The sequence below is a fragment of the Atheta coriaria genome, unplaced genomic scaffold, assembly GCF_025399875.1.
Source record: "Atheta coriaria isolate IRGN ID8LTWV9N9 unplaced genomic scaffold, Caltech_Dcor_3.1 hic_scaffold_7_pilon, whole genome shotgun sequence".
Lineage (NCBI taxonomy): Eukaryota > Metazoa > Arthropoda > Insecta > Coleoptera > Staphylinidae > Dalotia > Dalotia coriaria.
Genome location: NW_027045449.1, coordinates 5,750,056 through 5,774,447, shown reverse-complemented (window position 1 = coordinate 5,774,447; position 24,392 = coordinate 5,750,056). Strand labels below are relative to the sequence as shown.

Below are 24,392 nucleotides of genomic sequence, written 5' to 3'. Positions count from 1 at the left end.
TACTTGTTGGTACTTGCACGCGTAACAAGATGAAACAAAACAAAGCAAAAGTTTTAACGAGCACTACACATTATATCACTTTATATTTACTTCATATTGCTTTAATGACATTGATCAATCCGTTTTCAAGGTCGTTTATAACAAACAGCAAAATAAACTATCTAATAAAAAAAACTAATTAGAAGTAGAGAAGCAAAGAGAATAAATAACTGTTTATTATGTTGTAAGTTTTATAACGTGTGTAGTGATTCAAAGAAAAAGAAAGTATCATTCGATTAAAATTCATTTCTCATTATTTATTACGTTTTAATTCGTATAATCAGTTTATATTACTTTTTCTTTTATTTTATTTATTTTATTTTTTGCCCGCGACTTCGTCCCGGTAGTGTTTAATAAAAATGTAATTCGTTTTTACTCTGTTGTTCTAGACATAGTATGTGTCAATTCTATCAATAAGATTCGCAATTTTATTTTAAAGAAATTAATTATATAAAGAATTGCTAATAATGCACATCAGCGCGCCATCTCGGATTCAACTATTTAACTATAACAATGATTGAATCTCAATGCCAACTTTAATCCTATAGAAAAGGGCTGTCTTTAGGGTTTTCCCTGCAATTATTCTAATTTTTCTTGTCGTAAAAACCATCCTTGGACTTTAACGAACATTTAAAAAAAAGAATTGGCTAAATTGGTCTAGGCGTTGTGGAGTTATACGCTTACCAACAGATTTTGTGATTCATTTTAATATTATAGTTAATACAATTGCTAAAAAATATTTTATACTTATGATTTGCATTTTGATGCTTCACCAATTAAATTCCATCTAAATGTTTAACTTGCCAGACAAAAAACTTGATTCAACATGTAAATCAGTGCTGATTTGTTTGTGTTTTTACGTCTGCATCCTTATATAACAAACCAATTTATTTAAAATCGTATAAAAACGCTTTATAACGTGCTGCTGCTGGCGTGCATTTGATTGCCTGCAAACAAATTGAATTAAAAAAGAAATAAGTAATCATTTCCAAGACGAGATTCTAATTCCGGAATGACTTGGCGTGATTACGCAAGTCGACGGCAAATTGAGGTAAATAAAATGTTAACTTTGAACGCAAATAAAACTCGGAGAATATCATATTCCTGGGAAGAATATTCCAGGATGGTGAAAAAGACGAGTAGGAGCAGCAGCAGCACGAACATGAGCTCACGTTCTGATGAAGGAGCAGATATTTTCCAGAGCAAATACAACGGTGTATTTCATGTAATCGTTTCCTGCATAACTTCCTCTTGGTTCGTTAAGAAAACTCCCCAAGCAGTGGGAAATACCCAAAAGGGGAATTAGATTATGCATGGGAATAAATTCGATTTAAAAAGGTGTAATTTTAATTAAGATTTTATAAAGTTACTAGTTTTTATTCCCTTTCTTGCTTCTTGGACTTATTATGTACCGTAAATTTTTATTTAGAAATGAAAAATATTAGAATTGCACTTTTACGCCATCTCCATTCAAATTATATAACTATAACTGTGATTAAATCTTTATTTCAACTTTAATCGCATGTTTAACACCTTTCAAAGGTGTTTTTTTATGACAAAAAGTATCCTATGTTATTTTTCTTGGACAAGAAAATCTTTATATGAAAATTTTTCAAAATTAGTAAAGTGGTTTTCCCGTGAAAGCGTTACAAACAAACAAATAAACATAAATTTACTATTAAGTAAAGCTATATTAAAACTTTAAACAGTTCATATTGTGCTAAGTTAAAATATATATAAACTTGTATTAAATAAAGTCTCAAGAGGGTGAAAATAAAATTAAAATCTTGGAAAATCCAGTGAATCGTTTCCAATTATTCTAATTGCGAGTTTTAGACCGAATTTTCAACTTTAGAATTTATTTTCCTACATTTCCGATAAAAAACTAAATAAAAGTCCCTGCATATTGAACAATAAATTACATGCACAAACATGAGTACAAAATAAGTCCCCTAAAAGTATTGCCTTGTTTAGTTTATGCAAAAGTGCATCCCACGCTTGACTGCACAACCGGCGTGCAGTTCACTTCGTCAAGTTGACTTTTCAACCTTAGCGTATCCTTGTGCTCGCCTCGTTTGCGGCGTTGTACTTTTCCGGCATCCGGCATTGCATGTAAAACGCAAATTTCTCTCGATTTACAAGACGACGCAGCCGAAGAGTGCGAAAAGGTGAAGTGCGCGCGCTCGCGTCGTGTACCCAACTTGGCTGTTCTTCTATTGTCAGAAAACGCGCAGATATCAAGCGGGTGGGCTTCATGTGAAGCGCGAAAATTGTCTTCCATCGCGTGGAATTTACGAAATACGCGCAACGCATGCGGTGGTTAAAAATTCATGAAATTGCTGAACTGAACTTCAAAGCTCGTTTGTTCGCGTAGAAGAGCGTGGGCGCGCACGCGCACAGAAGATGAATACCACACACGTCATTAAAAAGCAATTTATTTCGTTTTATGTACGTATTTACTCATGCGTGTGTTGTCAATCGATCACGGGAATATTTAATAGAAGACGTACAAGTGATAGCAAAAAAATACGAAATTGAAAATAAATTTACTTTCAATAAATTCATTTTTTATCCTGAAAAAATTTCAAAATATGTTCAAAACAATATGTTTCATAGAAAGAGAGTGAAGTGTATAGAAAGCAGGAAAAGCGTGAAAATTGTGAAATTATATAAATTCGCGAAGAAAATCTTAAAAAAAGAAAAAATAATAATTTCATTAAGTTATTTTGCAGTTAAATAAACTTTTTGAAATAAATGTTAACGATTGACTTCCGGCTTAACGTCTGGAAAGCAAAGAAACTGTTAAAGAAACGAACAAATCCCCTTAAGTCTCTTTTTTACTAAAAAAACCAGAAACTCTAAACTTTCAAATATAAACGTTCCTATAGAAAAACAATTCAAGAAGTTTTTTTTTACTCGAACAGAATTAGCAAAATTTATTAAAAAACTGTTTCGATGCTTGCGTATTAAAATCGATTTAAATTTTTTCATGTCTCATAAAAACACGAACAAAAACCGGAATTAATTTTTTTTCCAAACTTTTGTACTTTTTTTTACTTCACTACAATAAAAGTGTGTGCTTAACCGACATGCACATATGGTACCGTTTTTCATCAGGTTCAGCTGCCACACCATACCACAAATTTAATTAACGGCAAAATAATTATCGTCAAACGTGTGACTCCAGAAATAAAATTAAATTTATTAAATTCACAAGAGAATCACATTTACGCATAAAATCTAACTGTATAATTGTACGCATTATACATAAGTACTACGTTTAATTATTAGTAGATATTTAAGTACCAAAGTACTTACTAATATTAGTACATACCTCAACTACGCAAGTATTAAACCACAACATCAAATTTTGTGCACGGTTAATGTCACCAACATAGGTGTATAGTGTATGGAGCGTGGTAAATTAGTAGTTACTAGAGGTACTAGAATATAGCAAATTAAATTTTGAACCCGTGAGTCATCTGCGCACGACAGGCTGAGCCGAGTTGTGCGATGTGAATTCAACGAATTTCCCTTTCGACTGAACGCTTCGTCGCACTTATTGTAATGAAAACGCGAACGATGCACACAACCGTTACCGCATTGTGTCGTCCCTCGACGCCCTTTCCATGCACGCGGCGCGAGAGTCAACCGCAGAAGTCGGAAACGGTCACAAGCAGAAACAAACACAGCGTACTCGTAATTAATAAAAAATATAAAGGTACCAGAGTTCACTTTATATTAGAGATATGCCGACTAAATATTAGACCTAGGCAATTATTGTTTCTGACAATATTAGTAAAATAATTTAATCTTGAATTTATTTTTAACTAGATTTTGCCCGCGACTTCGTCCCGGTAGTGTTTAATAAAAATGTAATTCGTTTTTACTCTCTTGTTCTAGACAAAGTACGTGTCAATTCTATCAATAAGATTCGCAATTTTATTTTAAAGAAATTAATTATATAATGAATAGCTAATATTGCACTTCAACGCGCCATATCGGATTCAACTATTTAACTATAACTATAATTGAATCTCAATGCCAACTTTTATCCTATAGAAAAAGGCTGTTTTTAGAGTTTTCCCGGCAGTTATTCGAAATTTTCTCACCGTAAAAACCATCCTTGGACTTTAGCAAACATTTGAAAAAAAGAATTGGCCAAATTGGTCTAGGCATTGTTGAGTTATGCGCTTACCAACAGATTTTGCAGCATATTTTATTTTAAATAAAAATATTTATCCAAATATTTGGTCCACCTTGGTCGATTTTAGTCGCCGACTACTTGCAAGTATTAAATATTCGACTTTTTCTACGAATTGGCAACTTTTTCGCCCATCTCCATTTTATTATTTATTTGCATCAAAAACTATATAGGTAGATATATAATCCACAGAAGCAAGATACCATGACAATCCAAACAATTGAAAGTGCAAATTCATTACAAACAACGAAAAAATGTATACGATTTGCATGGCCGGTGTCATCGGTGTACAACGCGGTCAAAGAACTGCAAAAATCGTTCATTTACGAACAGAATTTTTACACTAAACCACAAATTGTAACTAATACGACAACAATAGGTATTAAACCTCAAAAACAGGAAACTCCCAAAATTTAATAAAAAATAAATTAAACCAGGTATTAAAGTTTCCCAAGTAGCTATCACATATAAAATGAATAATTCATATACCTACTCAAATGATGATAAACTTGATAGAGTTATCATCTTTCTGATCTTCCGCCAAGAATACATACATACCACATGACGCAGTTTACGACAATAGCAAGGCTCACTAATTGCATGCTATGGCTATTTACTCCTATTTTGTTTAGTTTGGTATGGTTCGGTGATCATGGGTGGGCAAAAACGCAGAAAGGTAGTAGCATGGGCACGCAGAGAGTCAGTTTGTGGATGACTCTCGCGCGGTGAAATCGAAAACACGGCGCACGACTCGCCACGACCTGCAAATTATTACGCGACGCAGCAAAAAATAAAAATTGTTAAAAACAAACTCTTTACACCTTTAAACTTAAGTGTAGAACAGTTTATGGTCTTCTAGCGAAGACAATCACATTGCGTAATATAACAACAATCAAGTTATAAGTAAAGTAAACATCACGCCCAAGTCGTTTGTGTTTTGTTTAGTGTTACGAACATCGGACGGTTTTGATGTGTGTTAAAAATGAGTGCCGCAGACAATAAAGACATTAAAATCATAAACGCATAAAGTAATAATTAGAACTGGAATCCACACGAGACGTAAGGCTTGTATTATACACATTTGAATTGATATTTTATATACATTAGCAAACAATTGTTTAAAAGTTTTGCAATAATAAAATCTGTGTCATTAGCCGGAATGTCGGATGTGTGCACATTGTAATCTCTGTAAATATTTAAATTTTACATTTTCAATTTCCTTTCCTGAATGTTTATGTTAAATGTTCTTATATAGTCAGTTGATAGTATATATTCTAAAGTGAAAGCTTAAATAATAGTTACAAAAATTAAATTGTTTAAAATTTATATATACATGTTGTAAAAAATTGTGAAATTTTACGTGGAAGGTAAATTTTGACGAGGTTTAAAGTGTGAGACGTGATATATTAATATTTCTAAACTAGGAAAAGTTGTCAGGTTGGTACAGGTCACGCGTTAAGTTGTTTGCAAATTTCTCTTAAATTTTCGAAATTAAGCGGTCATAAAATAAATTGCGTAAAATTAGTAAAGTGTTTAATGACCCAACAATTAACTAATTATTTTTAACTTAAGTTAAGTGATTATTTTATGTGTTGTGACAAAGAATTAACAAAATTGTATAGTTGGTTGCATATATCAAATATCGCAACTCAATACGTTATTTTTTGTGTATGAGACATAACCACACATTAAACCCAAAGAGATGAAGTTATTCTTCCTTTTATACAGAATAATAAGCTCAGAAAATAATAAAAACGCACTCAAAGTGTAACCCGAAACCTTTCTAAGAAAACTAAAGGAAAGTAATAAGAAAAATATCACTAACCGAAGAGAATACGAAAGAAAAACCTGCTGATGTCATTTTTAATAACAATAGTTACAAGAAAACCAAAAAATACGGAGATAATATAAAAACCTATGAACTGAAAGAACGTATCTGTCGCTGAGAATTATAAAGAACGCTGAAACAATGTGAGAAAATGTTGAAAATGGTTGTTGGATTTAATGAAGGTACGGAGAGAAAAGGGAGAGAAAAAGAGACGAGGATAATACCTACCTATTGATTACCTATAAAAGCAAATGATTGGAAGTTGTAGCATCAAATTCACGCAGCAAATGAAATAAATATTTGCTCACCATCCTAGTTTTATGCCGGCATTCATTTTTCATTATATAGGAAAAACGCGGAAAATAAACATGAAAAAAAAATGCTTTTCACTGCTTATAGTTGAATTTTTCATATTCAGGGAGATGAAATATGAAATGAAATTGAATATTATGAAGAGCAAACATATTTTAATAATAAATAAAAGCCTGATATCAGTTATTTCATTACATACAAAATAATATTTTAAATTTCAAATTTCATTTTACCTTCCTTCATAAATCTTAAAACTTTAGCGAAATATATAATAAACTAGCTTTTGTCAATTCTATCAATAAGATTTGCAATTTTATTTTAAAGAAATTAATTATATAAAGAATTGCTAATAATGCACATCAGCGCGCCATCTCGGATTCAACTATTTAACTATAACTATGATTGAATCTCAATGCCAACTTTTATCCTAGAGAAAAGGGCTGTCTTTAGGGTTCACCCGGCAATTATTCAAATTTTTGTCGCCGTAAATACCATCCTTGGACTTTACCGATCATTTTCAAACAAGAATTGGCCAAATTCGTTTAGAAGTTGTTGAGTTATGCGCTTACCAACATATTTTGCGATTTATTTTTATATAGTAGATTGGACCATCACACTTCATTGTTCCTCATAAATAACTAAAAGATACTTGAAATATATTAAACACAATTAAATTTTATTACCCTCCACCTTTATTAAGTCCATAAGAACATTTATTATGATTAATGCCAGTGGTGGCGCACAGCTGCGACTCAATTTTGTTGACATAAATTTAACGAGCAATTAAAATGCGTAATCGTGTTTACGCGCTGATGTTCCGCGCATCAACATCAACACCATCTTGCGACACTAATGACCAACACCATAACTACGTCAAATGTTCAATAAGTGTATTGTTATGACATTATTCCAGCAAGTATAAAATTATAACATACCTAAAACCATTCTAACAAAATTAGCCACAAGAACAAACTTCACAGTGTCATCAATGGCATGAAATCAGAAAATTGGAAAATATGCAACGCAAAAGGAATTAAATTACAAGTTATGACATTAATCCGTCGCTAATGGGATAAAGTTTGCTAGAAAATTGGTCGGATGTTCAAAACTATCGCAACTTTTGCTATTATGTAAGAATATAATCGAGTCTTGGACAAATTAGACACGACTAAATTTCAAATTATGCCTGGTTTATTCAATAAAAATGACAAAAGACACAAAAATCAGCTTGTAATGTGGTAATATGAAACAAATTTCACAATTTGTATATTTATTGCGAAAATAACTCAAGTACACGCTTAAAAGTTTCAGCGGCAATAAAAAATCACAAGAAAAAATTTAATGAATAATAAGTAGGCTTTAATATGACGTGCGGTGAAAATATGAAAATCCACAATGAATAATTTCAAAAACACGTCATAAACTTTGAAAATATCATGCATTTAATTAATAAATCAAAATCAAATATTACGCTAAATAAAGTTTTCATTTCAATGTAAATACTAAAAGTAGAATAAAAAGTTCAAACGAAATTGGAGAAGTCAATAAAACGTGGAAATTGAAAATTCCGGCGGTTTACACTCGGAAATGCTCTTAGTGAATATTAGGATATCAAGATATGGTGTGTGGTGTGTAACGTTCAAAGCTAAAAGTTGAAAAACGAGTATTTGAAGTTTCCCGAAATCAAATACTGAATGTTAAAAAACGTAAAATTTAAAAAAAAATCAAAAATTTTGTTAAAATTCAATTTTTAACGTTCCTGTTAAAATAAAAAATATAGGGCAATGAAATTGAGTAATAAATCTTAATAATTTCCTAAATTGGTGTGATAACAAGGGTTGTGAACCCTTTCAGCGCCACAGTAGAAAATATGCCCAAATGTAGCTCTCCGAATGAGTTATGCCACATGTTCATATTCTCATCCCTCATTCGCACCGCTTCGACATTCGCAGCTCAGAGCCGGAAGTCGAAATTGGAAAAGTTGAGGGGCGAGATTGAAGAGATTGAATTTCCGTGCGCGCCGACACGTATTCCGCATTTCCGGCGGGTATAAATTGTACCCGTGCGCGCGCGAGGTGTTTTTAATAACTTTTAATAGATGTAAATAGCGAGAGAGATGGAAGTTGCCACATTTCCAACATTTTAATTCATTGCACATTCACTGAAAGATAAACTAAATATCCTGTAATATAAATTTATAAACGATAATTTAGTTTAGTTTAGTTTACTTTTGTAACTTTAGTAAAATATTTTTGTGTGTATAAATTGCATTTACTCTGGTTTACTTTGCATAATAGCCTAGCAACAGAATTTAATCATTCGTGACGATTTCTTGTACAAAATCAACATTAAATTGTTCCGAATCTAAGTAAACGGCTAAAAGCAATGTCCTTGACAAGTCCAACAAGCAATTTACTCCATGAAATTCTAAATTTGTCTCTGTAGCATCAATAAATTGTAAAGCTCTTTCTTGTCACGAGTTTCTTTGAGACTAACGCTTCAGTCTACGTTCCCTTTTCACTTTGCGATTCCGACTTGTGCTGTCGCGACGCACGCGCAAACATAACTGCGTCCTTTTCCTGCCTCATTTATTCGACCTTCGCCGAACATTTAACATCTAAGTCCTTGTTATAACAAATGAAGTAAAGTGAAGTAAAAAGAAGAAAGAGAACAAAAAAAAAGAGTTGAGTTGCTCATCAAGCTGAACATGGCCGAATAAAGATTTTTCCGTGGAGAATAACCTAAATCTCGCAAGGTTGGCAATTTCTTGGAATTAATATCTTGCAAAAATAATTTCGCTAAGACCAGGTTGTGTCTCGTTCTTCCTGCCGCGTCTGTGAATTAGTACACTTTTTTAATTTGAAAAAAACGAGAAGGACTTTGACTTCAATGCGGCTTATTTCACCACGATGACAAGATTTCTTGCTCGGTTACTAAGCGCAATGAAGGGAACAAATGCAACAACCGGGGAATTAATTTCCGTGCTTTTACTAAAGGTTTCATTTCCTTTTTTTAATGGAATAGACAAAAAATTCAGAAAAGTATAAAATTAAATCTTAAAATCTTAAAACTTAAAACTTTTCAAGGAAACTTCCATGAAATAACATTTATGTAACTTGTAAATTTTACTCTGATTCAATTACCAAAACAAATAAATAGCAAAACACGACGCCGGATGATCAAATGGTCCTTGTGCCAGATTTATTTCCATATAAAATTATTTTCATGTAAAAAATGTACGCAGAAGCACACAAATTGCGTGATAAATATGATAATTTATTCTCTGTACGAAATGCAAACAAAGTTCATGACGCCGCCGCACTCATTCGAATCTATACTTTATAACACAATCGTTGAAAATCCTCGCGACCGCGAGTCAAGTGTAACTTTTGATTGTGTGTTAATTAAGCGCTAATTCAATTTACTGGGACGTGCGAATTATGCGCTGGCGCGTTTAACGCAATTAGAATTCACGATTCGTCATTTATTTTCCCTTTTAATTACGTCGTCCATAACACATAGGTAGCAATATTTAGGTATAAATTAAACGTATAAATAACGTAATTAAATGAACGTGACACCGTGGTAATAAAGTTGCATGCGATTGCAGTAAATTAAATGAAATTGCTGCAAGTCGAGACAAAATCCAAAGTGATTGGCAAAGTGATTCACGGATGAGTGAAGAGGAGAAGTTGTGTGTGAATTGGCGTTCATTTGCACAATGGAAAGTTGCAACGCAATGAAGTAATCGATTGCATAAAAAATATGTGTTTTAAGATTATTATGCGCACAATCGGAACACGTGTGTATGCACGATGTGAAAGTACTGCATGAGACGATGCGCTCAAATGTAAATTTTGTAATGCGAATGTGACACTAGGAACTGAATTATTAAATATTAAATGTTAAATGATATTTGCATAAAATATTCTCGATTTTATATTTCCGGGAGAAGAGAGAAAAAGAGTCAATATTAAAAATTTATGATTGTGAATGCGCTGTAATAAAATTGCAATACTGTTTGCTTGAGGTTTCACAGAATTCTCATCAAGTGAGCAAACTTGAAAGTAAAGCTCCAAACAAATAAGAAATTTATGGTGCAATCATTCATTTAAAAACTATCGACATTTATTTGGAAACAATATTCTATGGAAAAATTATCTTTTGCCCGCGACTTCGTTTGTGGAAATTTTGATTAAAAAAGCTTATATTATTACTCAGTTGATTTTTGTGCTTAATATGCGCAAAATCCATTAATAAAACTATAGTTTCTATTTAAAAAATGATAAAATCTCTCTTATATAAAAGGTACAAATGTAAATCATGTACTTTAACGCCATCTCAACTTGAATTATCCCTTATTTTGCCTCCTTCAAGGCATAATTTTGCTACCAAACTTTACATGATTCACCGCCACACTAATCTAAAGATTGTCAGAAATTTTCATCAAAATCTATCCAGTCGTTATGGTGTTAATGAGGAACATACATACATAAATTCTCATATTCTTATGTAAATAGATAAATATATAAATTTAAAATGTTTTGAAAGTTCCCGTCACCAACCAACACCAAAACAAATCCTAAATGTTAAAATATTATTCTACCGTACTTTTCCTTTCCTCCACCTCGTATTACTTGCTTCTGGCTGTGATTAACAACCTCCAAAACTTTGCAGACATTCTGGCATCTGTAACCGCTGAAGCCAAAACTCACCTGCAACAAAAAACACAAAATCAATATTGTATTCCGCAAAACATTCAACATTATTTTACATTTATTTTATTTTCGTAGGTTAGACCGCGAGAACGCCCTGAACCACCGCGCATCACTAAAAGACCATCGCAACCACCACTCGTTACTCCACCATCAAGTCAGCCATCATTCGCGGCGTAAAGATCAAACCTACACCAAACGCCACCGCCAAAAGTTACTGCAAGGCAGTTTAGAGAACGTTTCCTCAAATCCGCTCGGCGACCACAAACCCACCGAATCCACGCTCAGAAGAAGTCGCAGTTTAGCTATATCCAGAGAGGATATTTTTACTAATCTTGACATCCCGAATCCGACGCGCGCCCGAAGGAGATCACAGTTGATACCAAGAGCAAAATTGATTGATCGTTGCAACAAGTAAGCAATAATTTTACTATTTATTTATTTTCTCTGAAAAGCATCTAAAATAATATAAAAATTTCAGCTCTTCAAGGAGTTCCCTTCAGAGAGGCATAAGCCACGAGAGCTTGTATACAGATCACAGTACTTTGAGTGTATTGACACGTGGTCCATTAGAGTACGCTGTTCCACAACAGCAACCGGGGTTTAAGTACCGCGAAGACGTGTCATCTTCACAATATTTACCCTCGGTTGGACACCTGAGACATTCCACAACGGATATTGATAGTCTGGAACACGACGCTGCCAACTACAAGCCGCAACCTCAACAAGTATCGTCTCACCACAACAACCACCACCAGCAACACCACACGGAAGACAGTGGTTTAAGCCTTCCAAACTATTACCCCGATAGTAAATGTGACACGGATCATTCGTTCACTGACAACGTATCAGTTGGTAACTTCACACGAGATTCTAAATATCGTCAGTCTTCTTTATATCCGGAAAGCACCAATATTTCCTATGATGAGAATATTGTTTTGAGTAAAACACAACTTTATGATAAAGTAGAAGAGCATTACCATCAGAGTAAACCACGTACCATTAGAGGTAACACCCCGTATTATAATCCCGAACCGGAAACGTATGTGAAACCACGTAGTCTACCAAATTTCGCTGGTGCTAGCAACGGTTACGAGTCTGATTCAACTTTGTCCGATTACGACCCCAAATACTACGAACCGGTTGAGCGAACCAGTTCGGATAGTAACAACGAGGCCAGGCCCAATCATCAACAAAGGGAACAACCGCAACACATTGAAGAGGAACCCATCATTCAAGAACTACGTCCTGAAAAAGAAGAGTCTGTATACTACAGCGGTGAACCCCAAGTCTATTCGCATTATCAACAACAACAGCAGCAACAACAACAGCAGCAGAATCATTATCAGGAGCGGACCACATACGAGGAGAGTGAGTCCAAGTCGGAATTCTCTAATATAGAAGCGAATCCTATATATGATGAAATTCCCGCGCTCGCTGCCGACAAAGATTTGATCAAGACAAGCATCCAAGTCCCACCGCAGGAAGAAGCTGAAGAGGAATACCGACCAGATGATTATAAAACAGTTGTGAGTGTTCCCGAACAACAGAAGCCGTCCAGTGACGAAGACGACGTCAAGGAAGCAAAGAAACACAGTCATAATTATCTTAAAGAATTTTTGGAGACGCAGAAAGGTTCCAAGAAGCCTTTGCAAAACTTTTTGAGTAAGCGAATTTCAAGAGCTTTTAATTCGACCCAGGATACTACGGTTGGAGACGTTATCAAATCCGGAAAGAAGAATACCAACTTAATTGAAAATCAATACTTTTCATTGCCTGATATTACCGTGAGCAAGAACTTGCAAAAGTGCGAGAAGATCGATCGCAAACTTCGTAAGTGTGAAAAACTTCAGAAATCCCCGTCAGACGTGTCTACCAATCGGTTCATAGTTAATATTGGTAATCATTTTGACGTTACAGCAAGGAGTTCCATTCCGGTGGATTTTGAACTTAAAATTTCGAAAATACCCAAAGCTAAAAAGAATAAATCTGATAAGAACTTTATTGAAGCAGTGAAAACATTAAATCAAACACTGAACGGTGTTAAAGGTGAGGTACAGAAAAATCCTAAAGTTATTGTAAACGGAGAAGAAATCAACACTAACGAATTATTTCAACGTGATAAAGAAGTTGAGGTACTCATTGAAGATACCAAAATGTCTAACATAAACAATGGAACGTTAAATAAAGAATTCCAATCAAAAATCAACACCATGAGGAATTACTGGGGGAGTATGGTTGGTAAAGATCCAAAAGAAAAAGAATCAATGATTCAAGCTGCTCAAAAAGAAGAAAAGCAAGATCCCATTAAAGACGTGACCAAAGAACGTGGTAAATGTAAAATAGTCGGAATGCAAACAAAAATCGAAGAAGTCAAAAAGAAGTTTGAAGCAGATCCCAATGAAAAGAAGGAATCTGATGCGGAAGCTAAAGCCCCATCAAGGGTTCAGATGACTAAGCAATTTTTCGAGAATAATGATGCACAACTCCAAAAAGCCACAAACAAACAAGGACTACTTGAGAATCCCTACTTTGATAACCAATTTGAAAGCTTAAACCCCAACACTCTGGAATTGATAGAACAGGATGATAAATATGAGGAAATTATTGTAAGGAATGATGATCCTCTTCCAATACCAACAGCTGCTAAAGTGGAAAAAGATATTAAAACGGTAAAAGAAACAAATGATGCAAATCAGTGTAAAGAAAAAGAAAAATCAGCTGTAAAGAAATCAAAATCCATTGAACCAGAATTTGATCATATCCGTTACAGAGTAGTAAAATCTGATTTATTCCAAAAGAAGATTTTCGCTAAATGTGACAAGGAATCACAGTTTGATGGCCTAATGCAATATTTACAAGATTATTCCTTCCAAGAGTTATTAATCGATAACAACATTGTTATCATTGAACCAATTAGAACCAATATTCAATATGTGGGATCTAACAATGCACATCACACAAACAAAGTGACCAAATTCATCAGAACTCCTGGTAAACCCCCATCAAACATAGAAAGTGTTGGTCTTAGGAAACACTTCTTCTATCACCCAATCAGGGTAAACCGAGAAGTCAACGATGATGAACTCCCTAACCCTGATACAGTAAAACAAGTAAGGCAAATGTTTGAAGGTCAAATGCCTAGGTCCCAAAGCTCTAAACATCTAGACGCTTTGACCAAACAAACTGTACAGTACATCAGACCTGTAGATCCTGATAAAGATAGATGCTCAGCATCTGATGGTAGTTCCAACATGTCAGAATGTGATGAAAATGATGAATATGATGAGGAAGCAGATGTATGTTGTGAATATGTAAGCGAAGACATCCTAGAAAAAATCAGAGAATGCGGAACATCTGTAACCTACTATGGAGGAAGGGTTACAGCTAAACGTAAACCACAAGCCATGACTAAAGCTATCATGGATGAGATTCAGAATCAAAAGAATCAGAAACCCAAGTGTAACTGTGCATGCAAATATAAAACCCGAGATGTTTCAACAGTAAACCAAGAAACACCACCAAATCAAAATCAAGAACCTAATTCCTACCAAGGAGTTAAGTTTAAGTTACTTAAGTCTAACAGTTGCAGTTCACGTTTGGAGCTAGTAGGAACCAAGAATCTAAGTGAATACAGAAAGAAATTCATAATGAAACAAAAGCAGATTTTAGACGAACATAACCTCAAGAAGCAAAACGCATTGACAAAGAGTATCAACGAAAAGAATCACATCAATGAGTCTATCAAAGAAGTGAATGTACAGAGTAACGTCCAAATGATCAACGAACTCAACGCACATACTCATCCAGTCGCAAATGGTAATAAACTAAATCATCCAAAAGAAAATGGTCATAAACCTTTGATGGCCACTATGAACGTCAATATCATGAACGGCGCAAACAACGTCAACCACGTGACGCACGTGACCAGCGTGAACCAATCTCCGAAAATCATCGGCGAAGAAATGAAGGCGAAGAAACTCATCCAGTGGGGTGAAATGCGCGAGGATAACAAAACCTACTCCGGGATCACGTACACACACAATAACCATAAAGCAAAGACGTATGATTTTTACGAGAAAGTTAAAATCAAACCGAAAAAGACCGAGGAGATGGAATTTGAACCGTACGAGGTGGCTAATTGATGACTGCACGTGGCGACCATTAATAAGATTTCAATACAACGAATAACAAGAAGCAGTAAATATGAATTTAAGGGCAATTTAGAAGAGAGTAGCTATAAATAATGAAAGTAAATAAGGTGTGCGAAGAAAGGCTATAAAGATTTGCAAGCGATTGTGGCGAAAATAATAATAAAATACGGAAATTGCCAAGAGTAACACGAAGGAGTATATTCCGGTGGAAAATTTAATTGCATTTAGTTATTAATCCCTAGTCGTTAATTATATGCTTTTAATCTAACTAAAATACGACCAAAAATTTCTTGAAAATATTAAAATCTAAAAACGCATTCATATCTTATTTTAATGATTTGTAATTATTTGTATTTCTTGTTTTAACCATATTATGCACTAATAACGAATTTTAATATATTATAATTATGATAAAATTATTGATTATGAAAAGCATTGTTGATAAATTGTTTAAATGTTATATAAGTATTTATTAGATTTATGAATAAATATAAATATGTATCAAGCACCCAAAATATAAATTTTATTTTATATATGTATTTTATGTATTATTAATTGTAATTGTAATAATTGTAAAAATATACAATAAATAAACGGGGATATATTTAATTTATTACTAGCTTTTGCCCATGATTTCGTCCCGGTAGTGTTTAATAAAAATGTAATTCGTTTTTACTCTCTTGTTCTAGACGTACTCATAGTATGTGTCAATTTTATCAATAAGATTCGCAATTTTTTTTAAAGAAATTAATTATATAAAGAATTGCTAATAATGCACTTCAGCGCGCCATCTCGGACTCAACTATTTAACTATATTTATGATTGAATCTCAATGCCAACTTTTATCTTATAGAAAAGAGTTGTCTTTAGGGTTTTCCCAGCAATTATTCAAATTTTTCTCGCCGTAAAAACTATCCTTGGAGTAAAACGAACATTTAAAAAAAATAATTGTCCAAATTGGTCCAGGCGTTGTTCAGTTATACGCTTACCAACAGATTTTGCGATTCATTTTTATAAACAAAACCAAAATTTAATTTCTTTGTAGAACAATATACTTTCCAGGGTCTTGCATTTAATATTTTCATAGATATTGCTGTTTTATTGAAAACAGTTTTAGGCCTTTTATTCAAAAACTACCGCATCAAATGTCACCAAAATGATTCTCATATACGGGTAAAAAAGGTACTGGTTTCCTCCAAAGTCACTCCTCCCTACCGTCGTAAAACTTGCTAAGCATTTTCTGATCGTAAAAGCAGATCCCTTTGTCCCTGAATTATAAATACCCTAACACCGCCGAACTTATTTCATCCACCTACATTTAAAAAATAAATCAATTAACTATAAAATCCCTAAAGCTTATAAAGTTTGCATCCTAATCTAAAGTCCTAAGCCTTTTTGGGTAGTCCTTCTTCGTCCAGACCGAGGACAACCAAACTCAACACAACAACTACCCTTCAGGTACTATCCCAGTCCTCAGTGAACGAATCCATTACCCAAAGCTTCTCCCGTGGTCAAAACAAACCTTTTATGTATTAGGCATGCCTCTGAGGTATTTTCGTACATCTCAAACCACCAAAGATAAAATAAAACCTTCGCGGTCGGTGAACGTGCTTTGGATTTGCCCGAATGACGGTAAGAAAACAACCTTAATGAAATCACTGACCCATCTCCGCCGAAATTAAATTCCTCTAGTCCCTTTATAAAAAATATACACGGAATTAACTTGTGTGGTGATGGTGATCTAATTTCTGAAAGATGTCAAGGACAAACAAGGACAAATTTGTGTGGTGGATTGTGTCGGAAATAACAAATATATACAAACAATTGTGGTTTGTAAATCTTACAGATGCAGAAAAGCAAGGAAGTGAATAGTAGAAGGAAGACACAAAGATATTATTCAGGTCCTTGATTAATTAATCATATTTAGAAGCAGCCTGACGCGTTAACCAGCCTGGGTTCTATTGATTTTCATCTAAATATGTCATCACCCCAAGAAAGATGGCTAGTAGGGGAGGGTGGGGCAAAGTGGGCCCCAAAAGCGAAAAAAGGGAATTTGTTTACTTTTTTTTACTCGTTACACTATTTTTTACATCCTTGTTCAGTATTCAATATTAATAAGACGTGTCTATCAAAATAAAAAATTCAGAATATGGGGCAAAGTGGGCCCCACTCATAAAAATTAGGCTCTTACCTTTGTATCAATTTTTTGCTTATATTATTTTCTTTTTTTATTTCTTACTTCGAATTTGTTGTGGATAAGTTGTTCTTGCAACTTCATCTTATATATCAAAAATTTTAGGGGGCCCACTTTGACCCTCAATTTTTTAAGCCTCCTGAATTTCAGGGGCCCACTTTACTTTACCCCAGGGCCCACTTTAGGGGCCCACTTTGCCCCCTTCCCCTATAATGGAATAATCGGTATTAGATTTTATTTTGTCGTTTTCTTTCCTTGACCCAGTTAATCAAAACATTTTGAAAGAAAAATATAAGAAAACAAAACCAAAATTTTAGGCATGCGATGATATAGCCTATGATAACAGTTTAAGGATTGTGCATGTATTCATGACTTGGCAACTGATTCAACTGTTGGTAGTAAACAAGAAAAGCGAGTAGAGTGGTTAGTAAAGGGGTTTAGAGAAGGGTAAGAATGGAATCGCTTGAAATGTTGACATTGTACAACTACAGCAATGTCAATAATAAATTATTGATGAGATAACATTCACCGCAATTCATTTCGGGGAAAAATAACAAAAAAACAAATTTTCGTATAAAAACTAACGATAAATCAACAAATATCTCTGCCAAATGTTCTTTAAATATTCCACTTTATTTATTTTTTCAAATCGGCAATGATTCGAGTATACTTGTGATTGAAAAGTTAAGTAAATTGAATGAATTTGTTTATGTATGCTTTTGGATCATGTCCAAAACTAAAATCCAAGCAAAATCCTAGCTTGATGTAATCACTTCCAAAAGCTTTCCACTATAATAATAATTATTGATTTTCATAGATTTCGATAATCAAAGCCTCATATATCAATTTAACTGGTAATTATCGCGGCAGTGGTTAATTAACTGTACAGTGCAATATGTTGCGTTGATGATGTAGGCTGTCACTTGACGCGTTATCGCACGCCGATGTGTCGATTTCGTACTGATATCAAAGCAACATCGACAGCATGGAATTATATCGCCCCCGCCCCTACGTTTAATGAGACTCGTGTGATGTTGCGATTCAATGTCGGTAGGCTAATATTGGAATATTATGGTGGTTATACTAGTATCAACAATGCATCGTCTCGATACTACGCTGAGATAACGTCAACAGTGCATTGTTAGTGGATATAGGTATTGATGTAAACCTCAAAAGCAATAATTATAGGATATTCGGATTAAATCTATACTCAGCACTTAATATTTGCACTAATTTTTATCAATATATTTCAAATAATTTGGCAAAATCCAAAATATTCGTACTGATTTTTATAAATTAAAGAAATTGATTGGAAAATAAATCTGTGAACGATTTCCATATTCTTATGCATTTTAATTTTCATCTAAGTTGCTGAAAAATAACAAGCAAAAATATCGAAATAATAGCTTTTTTCGCAAAATTACAGATATCTTAAAATATAATATTTCAAAAATAGATTTTTAAAAAACTATTAAATGCATTGAGTCTTTTTGTGAACTTCTATGTTATTAAGAAAATTAATTCGAAATTGGACTAGAATTTCTAAAAAGCTCCAAAACATCATTTTTCTCTTCCCAAGAAACTATATATTGAAATAAATGATATTGATGTAGACAGAAAGTGAAAACAAGAGTGAAAGTTTGAATGAAAGCTGAAGTAAACATCAATACTTTCAGTAGAAGCCAAAAACAGAAAAAAAGAAAAACAGCAAACCCAAAACATATATAAGAAAAGATGAATGAGTTGAACAGTAACTGTGCGTGAGTGACAGATGAAGGTCAGTAAATGTTGCCCTTGTGTTGTGGTGTTATCCTTCAATCCACCCTTTGCAGCATCAGCTTGTATGCTTAGCATAACAACTTTTTTTTTCTCCTGATAAAAAGATCAAAATGTATAAACATTCACTCGCAATCCCAACATAAAAATATCTCTATTACTATCGGGTAGTAAAAATGGTGTATTTTAATGGTGCAATTACAATTACCGAATAATAAAAAGGACAATTTCAAATACAAACTGCGAATAATTGAGATAGTGTTTAAAACAAAACTATAAAAGCACTATAACGATAAAAAGATAAAAATTTAATGCAAAATACGCACATTTTATGCTACGTTTTATTTATCAGTTGAAATTTGAACAATTCTGAACATTATATGAGGAATATTTTGTGTGGATGATGTGTTAGGGCAGTTATAGATCTCCCTGTGGATTTACGCCTCTGGCATACTCGCGATCAATATGCAAAGTGACACTTTGGGTCGCAAACGCACCACACTCTCTGCCATTGTTCTAAATTTTATTATCCTTTTATATCATTCACCAAAAGAAGAAAAAGCACTCGAAAAATGTATGATTTGGTTTTGCCACTAAAATACCATTCTGTCGTTAACAGAACGGCCTACAACTTTGCCAACTCGCATAACTATAAAAAAAATGCTGTAAAAATGACATAAGGTAGAATGGAGATATAAAAACTAAATTTGATCCTAAAACCATAAAGAGAAAAGAAAAAGTTGTTCAAAAACAACATAAAAATGTTTGAAATAATTACAAATGTAAATATGTATGTATGTAATTTATATACTCCAAAATGGTTTATCCGATTTTGATGAAATGTTGAGACTATATTCAAATTAGTCCAGTGGAAAATCGTGTAAAGTTTGGTAACAAAATTTTAACTTCAAGAGTATAAAATAAGAGATTAAAGTGAATATGGAGATTTTATCGTAGTTATAATTATATAATTCATATCTAGATGGCGCAAAAAAGCATTATTAACATTTCTCATATCTCTAAATTAAAATTTTATAACATACTAGCTTTTGCCCCTGACATCGTCCCCGTAGTGTTTAGTAAAAATATAATTCTATCAATTCTATCAATAAGATTTGCAATTTTATTTTAAAGAAATTAATTATATAAAGAATTGCTAATAATGTACTTCAGCGCCCCATCTCGGATTCCACTATTTAACTATAACTATGATTGAATCTCAATGCCAAGTTTTATCCTATTGGAAAGGGCTGATTTTAGGGTTTTACCAGCAATTATTTGAATTTTTCTCGCCTTAAAAACCATCCTTGGACTTCAACGAATATTTAAAAAAAGAATTGGCCAAATTGGTCTAGGCATTGTGGAGTTATGCGCTAACCAACATATTTTGCGATTCATTTTTATATTATAGATTAGCAGAATGTACACATAATATCTCCAAGAAAGAAAAAAGTAATTATTTAGACTGTTTTATAATCAAATCAAGTTGTTAGAAGAAATTAGTACGAGCATAAATACTATTTTTTAACTAAAGAATCCTTTCATGTTATTATTTATTGTGCCAACATCGATTGAAATATTTATACTTCAAGGACACACACTACTAAATTATTAATGCTACATTGATAACAAATTACAGTTACTCAAACGTCTCAAACATGTCATAATAAAAATTATGTAGAATTCATGTTTGTATTTACGCATAGTTCATTGAACCGACTATTAACATTAATAATAACAATCGTCTCACATCAATCAATTACAGACATAAATGTTCCTCAATTTTTTAAAGAAATGTTATGGCTAATTCTTATGAATAAAAGCTGATAACAAATCAAACACTAAACATACACCCGATATCCCTACATTTTCAATGAACCTAATTAATAACCAAGCGAAAGCGAGCGACCTTTATCGATTTCTCATTCGCACCACTTCACATCATAAAAATACACAATATAACTTGACACGAGTTTACCTTTTAGATAACGCCCGTGGAGTAGCGAAGAAAATGAATAAAACAAACTTGGAAATATCGCGGGCTTTCAAGTCGGCAGGGTGGTAACCTTTAGAGTATAATTAAAGGAAAAACACAGAAATGTAATTACGATGCTTATCCGCGGCTTGCAAATGAACAAACTCAAGAAATGGTTGAAATTTAAAACATCTAATCTGACTTTCATTGCCATTATAATGGTGTTAATTTCTTTTTCACAGAAAGTGCAATTGGATACTTCATAAACATAAGTTTTACTGGGAGAATTAATAAAATCAATAATAAATAATTCATTAACTCATATAATGATAATAAACCAGTAATAAAATATTCACTAGTGCACAAAATACTATTTTTGAAGGTTTATGACTCAGAAAGTATTATGAGCATGTTTTTTTTGGAAGAATGTCCTATGATTTTAGGGAACATATATTATTCATCATGAATAAGATATTCAAGCCGAAATTATTGTTTTAGTTGGTATATAAATACATTTTTTACACTTCCACCTAAATAAGCCAGTTTTCCACGATTTTTAGAAACAAAAAGTTCCATGAGTCGTGAGCCGTGAAAAAGTACTTTATCTAAGGGCATTATTTACGTAGCGGGGCTTGCACCTGCGCTTTTGCGCAGCTAGAAAATGACGTAAGCATCACGTGGCTAAACGTCGTTAAACACTTTTAGTGTAACCCATATCTCAATATTAGTGCAAAAAAAAATTGCCGAAAGACACAAAATTGAAAAATTAGTAAAATTTTAATCTATTCTAACCACCAATTTTAGATATTTTCATTTCCAATCATAATATATCACTACAATGTACAATTGTACTGTAAACAAATCTTTAATCCAGTAATTAATAATTACCCGAATCAATATACCACATTAATAAATTTACATCGAAACAAATAACGAAATACAAAGCTCACCAAAACTGATACTAATTGATTAATTTATGCAGTGATCAGAACCATACCTAAATGACATTAATTCATACAACGCAAAAATTCAATGGCAATGGCAAATTCGTCTCTTCAATACACTCATGATAATCTGCACAACGAATGTAATCAGCGTGCCGCGCGCATTAATCAAACCGAAGTGCCACTACCCTACCACTGCTACCCTTCCACTACTACTTCCATCATGGTGTGTATCATGCGGCATGTGAATGATGAGCAAAATCTTAACACATTTGTATGCATGAAATGCGCGCAACACGTGAAATACGTGCGCTATCAGCAGCGCACGCAATAGATTTCAACCGAACACGAATCAGCTTAGGGATGTATGAGTAGTAGTGGAAACAAGTGAAAATCAATAGCCACGTAATACTTGTTCACGATAAATATAATCGAGTGGTGTATTTTCTCCATTCATCGTTTCGATAAGTGCAGAAGTACATTTATTGTATTTCATGTTATTATTTATATCAGAGAAGGTTTGGTGGCCCCGTCATTCTAAATAATACCACGGTTATTAGATAATTTTTTTGTTTTTTTTGGAAATATTGTCCTTTACTGGACCTCAATTTTTTATTAAAAACCGCAAAATACTAAAAATGCACTCGATAATCCATTTTATTCAAAAAATTAAATTATTTGCCAATTTTCATTCCATATTTATCACAATTTCCAATATTTTAATAATTATTCTCCTATTCAGAACTGAGATGAATCCAATAAATCATAGGTCATCAAAATCTGTCCAACCGTTCTTGAGTTATAAATGGTGTAACTAACAATTATTGAATTTTCATATAATTTTTCATTTCTCCTTATATTACACTCTTCTAGTTATATTTTAACAACAAAATGTAGTGTATTTTATTATCCTTAGTCAACAATACCTGCATAACAAAATTTATCATAATTTATTCATTGGTTTTTATATGAAAGCGTCACAAACATTCAAATAAACGCATATTCGCATTTATAATATTAACTAGGATGTGTAATACTTGACCCTACTATTGGATGACATGGCAACGGCGCAATAATTCCATGTGTGCTTCCAAAGTACTGCCACACAAATAGAAATTCCATCAATTCCATCAACATTGATGGTTTCACTAATGCAATGCTGGTGCCATGCTAGCTCTGAGATACTACCGACGCCAATCCCAATTACCCTGATCTAATTGTGTTATCTATATGAATGTTTGACTGTCGGATTGTGGTTTCTCTTGGGCGATTCGTTGCGGTCGGCCGGTGAAATAAAGGACCAGGATTGCCTGGACGTAGTTAGCATTTAAATGAACCGGAAACATCGAGTGTGCAAACATAGAGTAAAGTGAAGAAATAAGTAATTACTAACTTCTATTTCAAAATAATTTGATTTATTTTCGTTGGAATGAAATATAATCACCAAGAATGCCAAAAAAGCAAGACATTAAAAAGCATTCAAATGCTATAAATTTCAATAACTTTCTGATTGTCCTTCACGCCCCACTTCCTCTTCGCAGTCCACTCGGAAATTCCCATCTAGATATATACGCCAAAACTCAAACGAGCGAACAATGGACCTTGACTCTCGAGGACAGAGGTTGGAGAAACGCAGCCACATGCCAACAGGGCGGAAAACCCTGTGAGGAACGGATGCTCCGCGAATACTGGTTGCCCGGAAAGCAGAGAATGCCAAAACGCTAAACACAGCATGGCTGCGAAGAGGACAAGAGTCAACTCCAACTCCCAGAAATTGAGAAGTGGAGAAATGAGTCACACCAACACCCCAACAGGTCACCCGCAGACATCGTCGCCATAATGCAGATATAACAAGTGAAACAAAAGTTAAGATGTAATACGAAATGAGAGATATGAAGCGACTTTTCTGTTTTCCTCCTTTCTTAAGTTACAAGAGGCCACAAAGAATTGTGAAAATGAAAAAGTGTATAGAATAGAAACGGCGAAAAGATATTAGTGAGCAGTGTTTGGCAAACTGCCGTATTCGTGACCTTTTATGTCTGTATCAAAAATTTGTAACTTGTAACATTAGAGGAATAAGAGTACGAAGAGAAAAGATCGAAAAGAAAAGAAAATTGCTTGTGCTATTAGTTTGTACTCGTAAATCAGAGATAAAAACAAAAATTTACGCACGAATAGACCAAGCCCGCAAAGCTTCACTTCCGTTTTCAGTGCTAAAATTAGAACAAAATGATTTAGTGGCTCATCATGA

General features: G+C 33.5%; 2 protein-coding genes across 3 annotated transcripts in view; one reads left to right on the top strand and one right to left on the bottom strand.

Moving 5' to 3' along the window:
* The window catches only part of MCU (mitochondrial calcium uniporter), a 63,352-nt gene that overhangs the window by 25,213 nt on the left and 13,747 nt on the right, over nucleotides 1–24,392 (bottom strand). The gene's annotated exons all lie outside the window — the stretch shown is intronic.
* LOC135795386 (protein javelin-like) lies at nucleotides 12,056–15,865 on the top strand. Its single transcript, XM_065307064.1, has 2 exons — nucleotides 12,056–12,063; nucleotides 12,105–15,865. Exons 1-2 carry the CDS (start codon nucleotides 12,056–12,058, stop codon nucleotides 15,241–15,243), a joined length of 3,147 nt encoding a protein of 1,048 aa, XP_065163136.1. The 3' UTR covers nucleotides 15,244–15,865.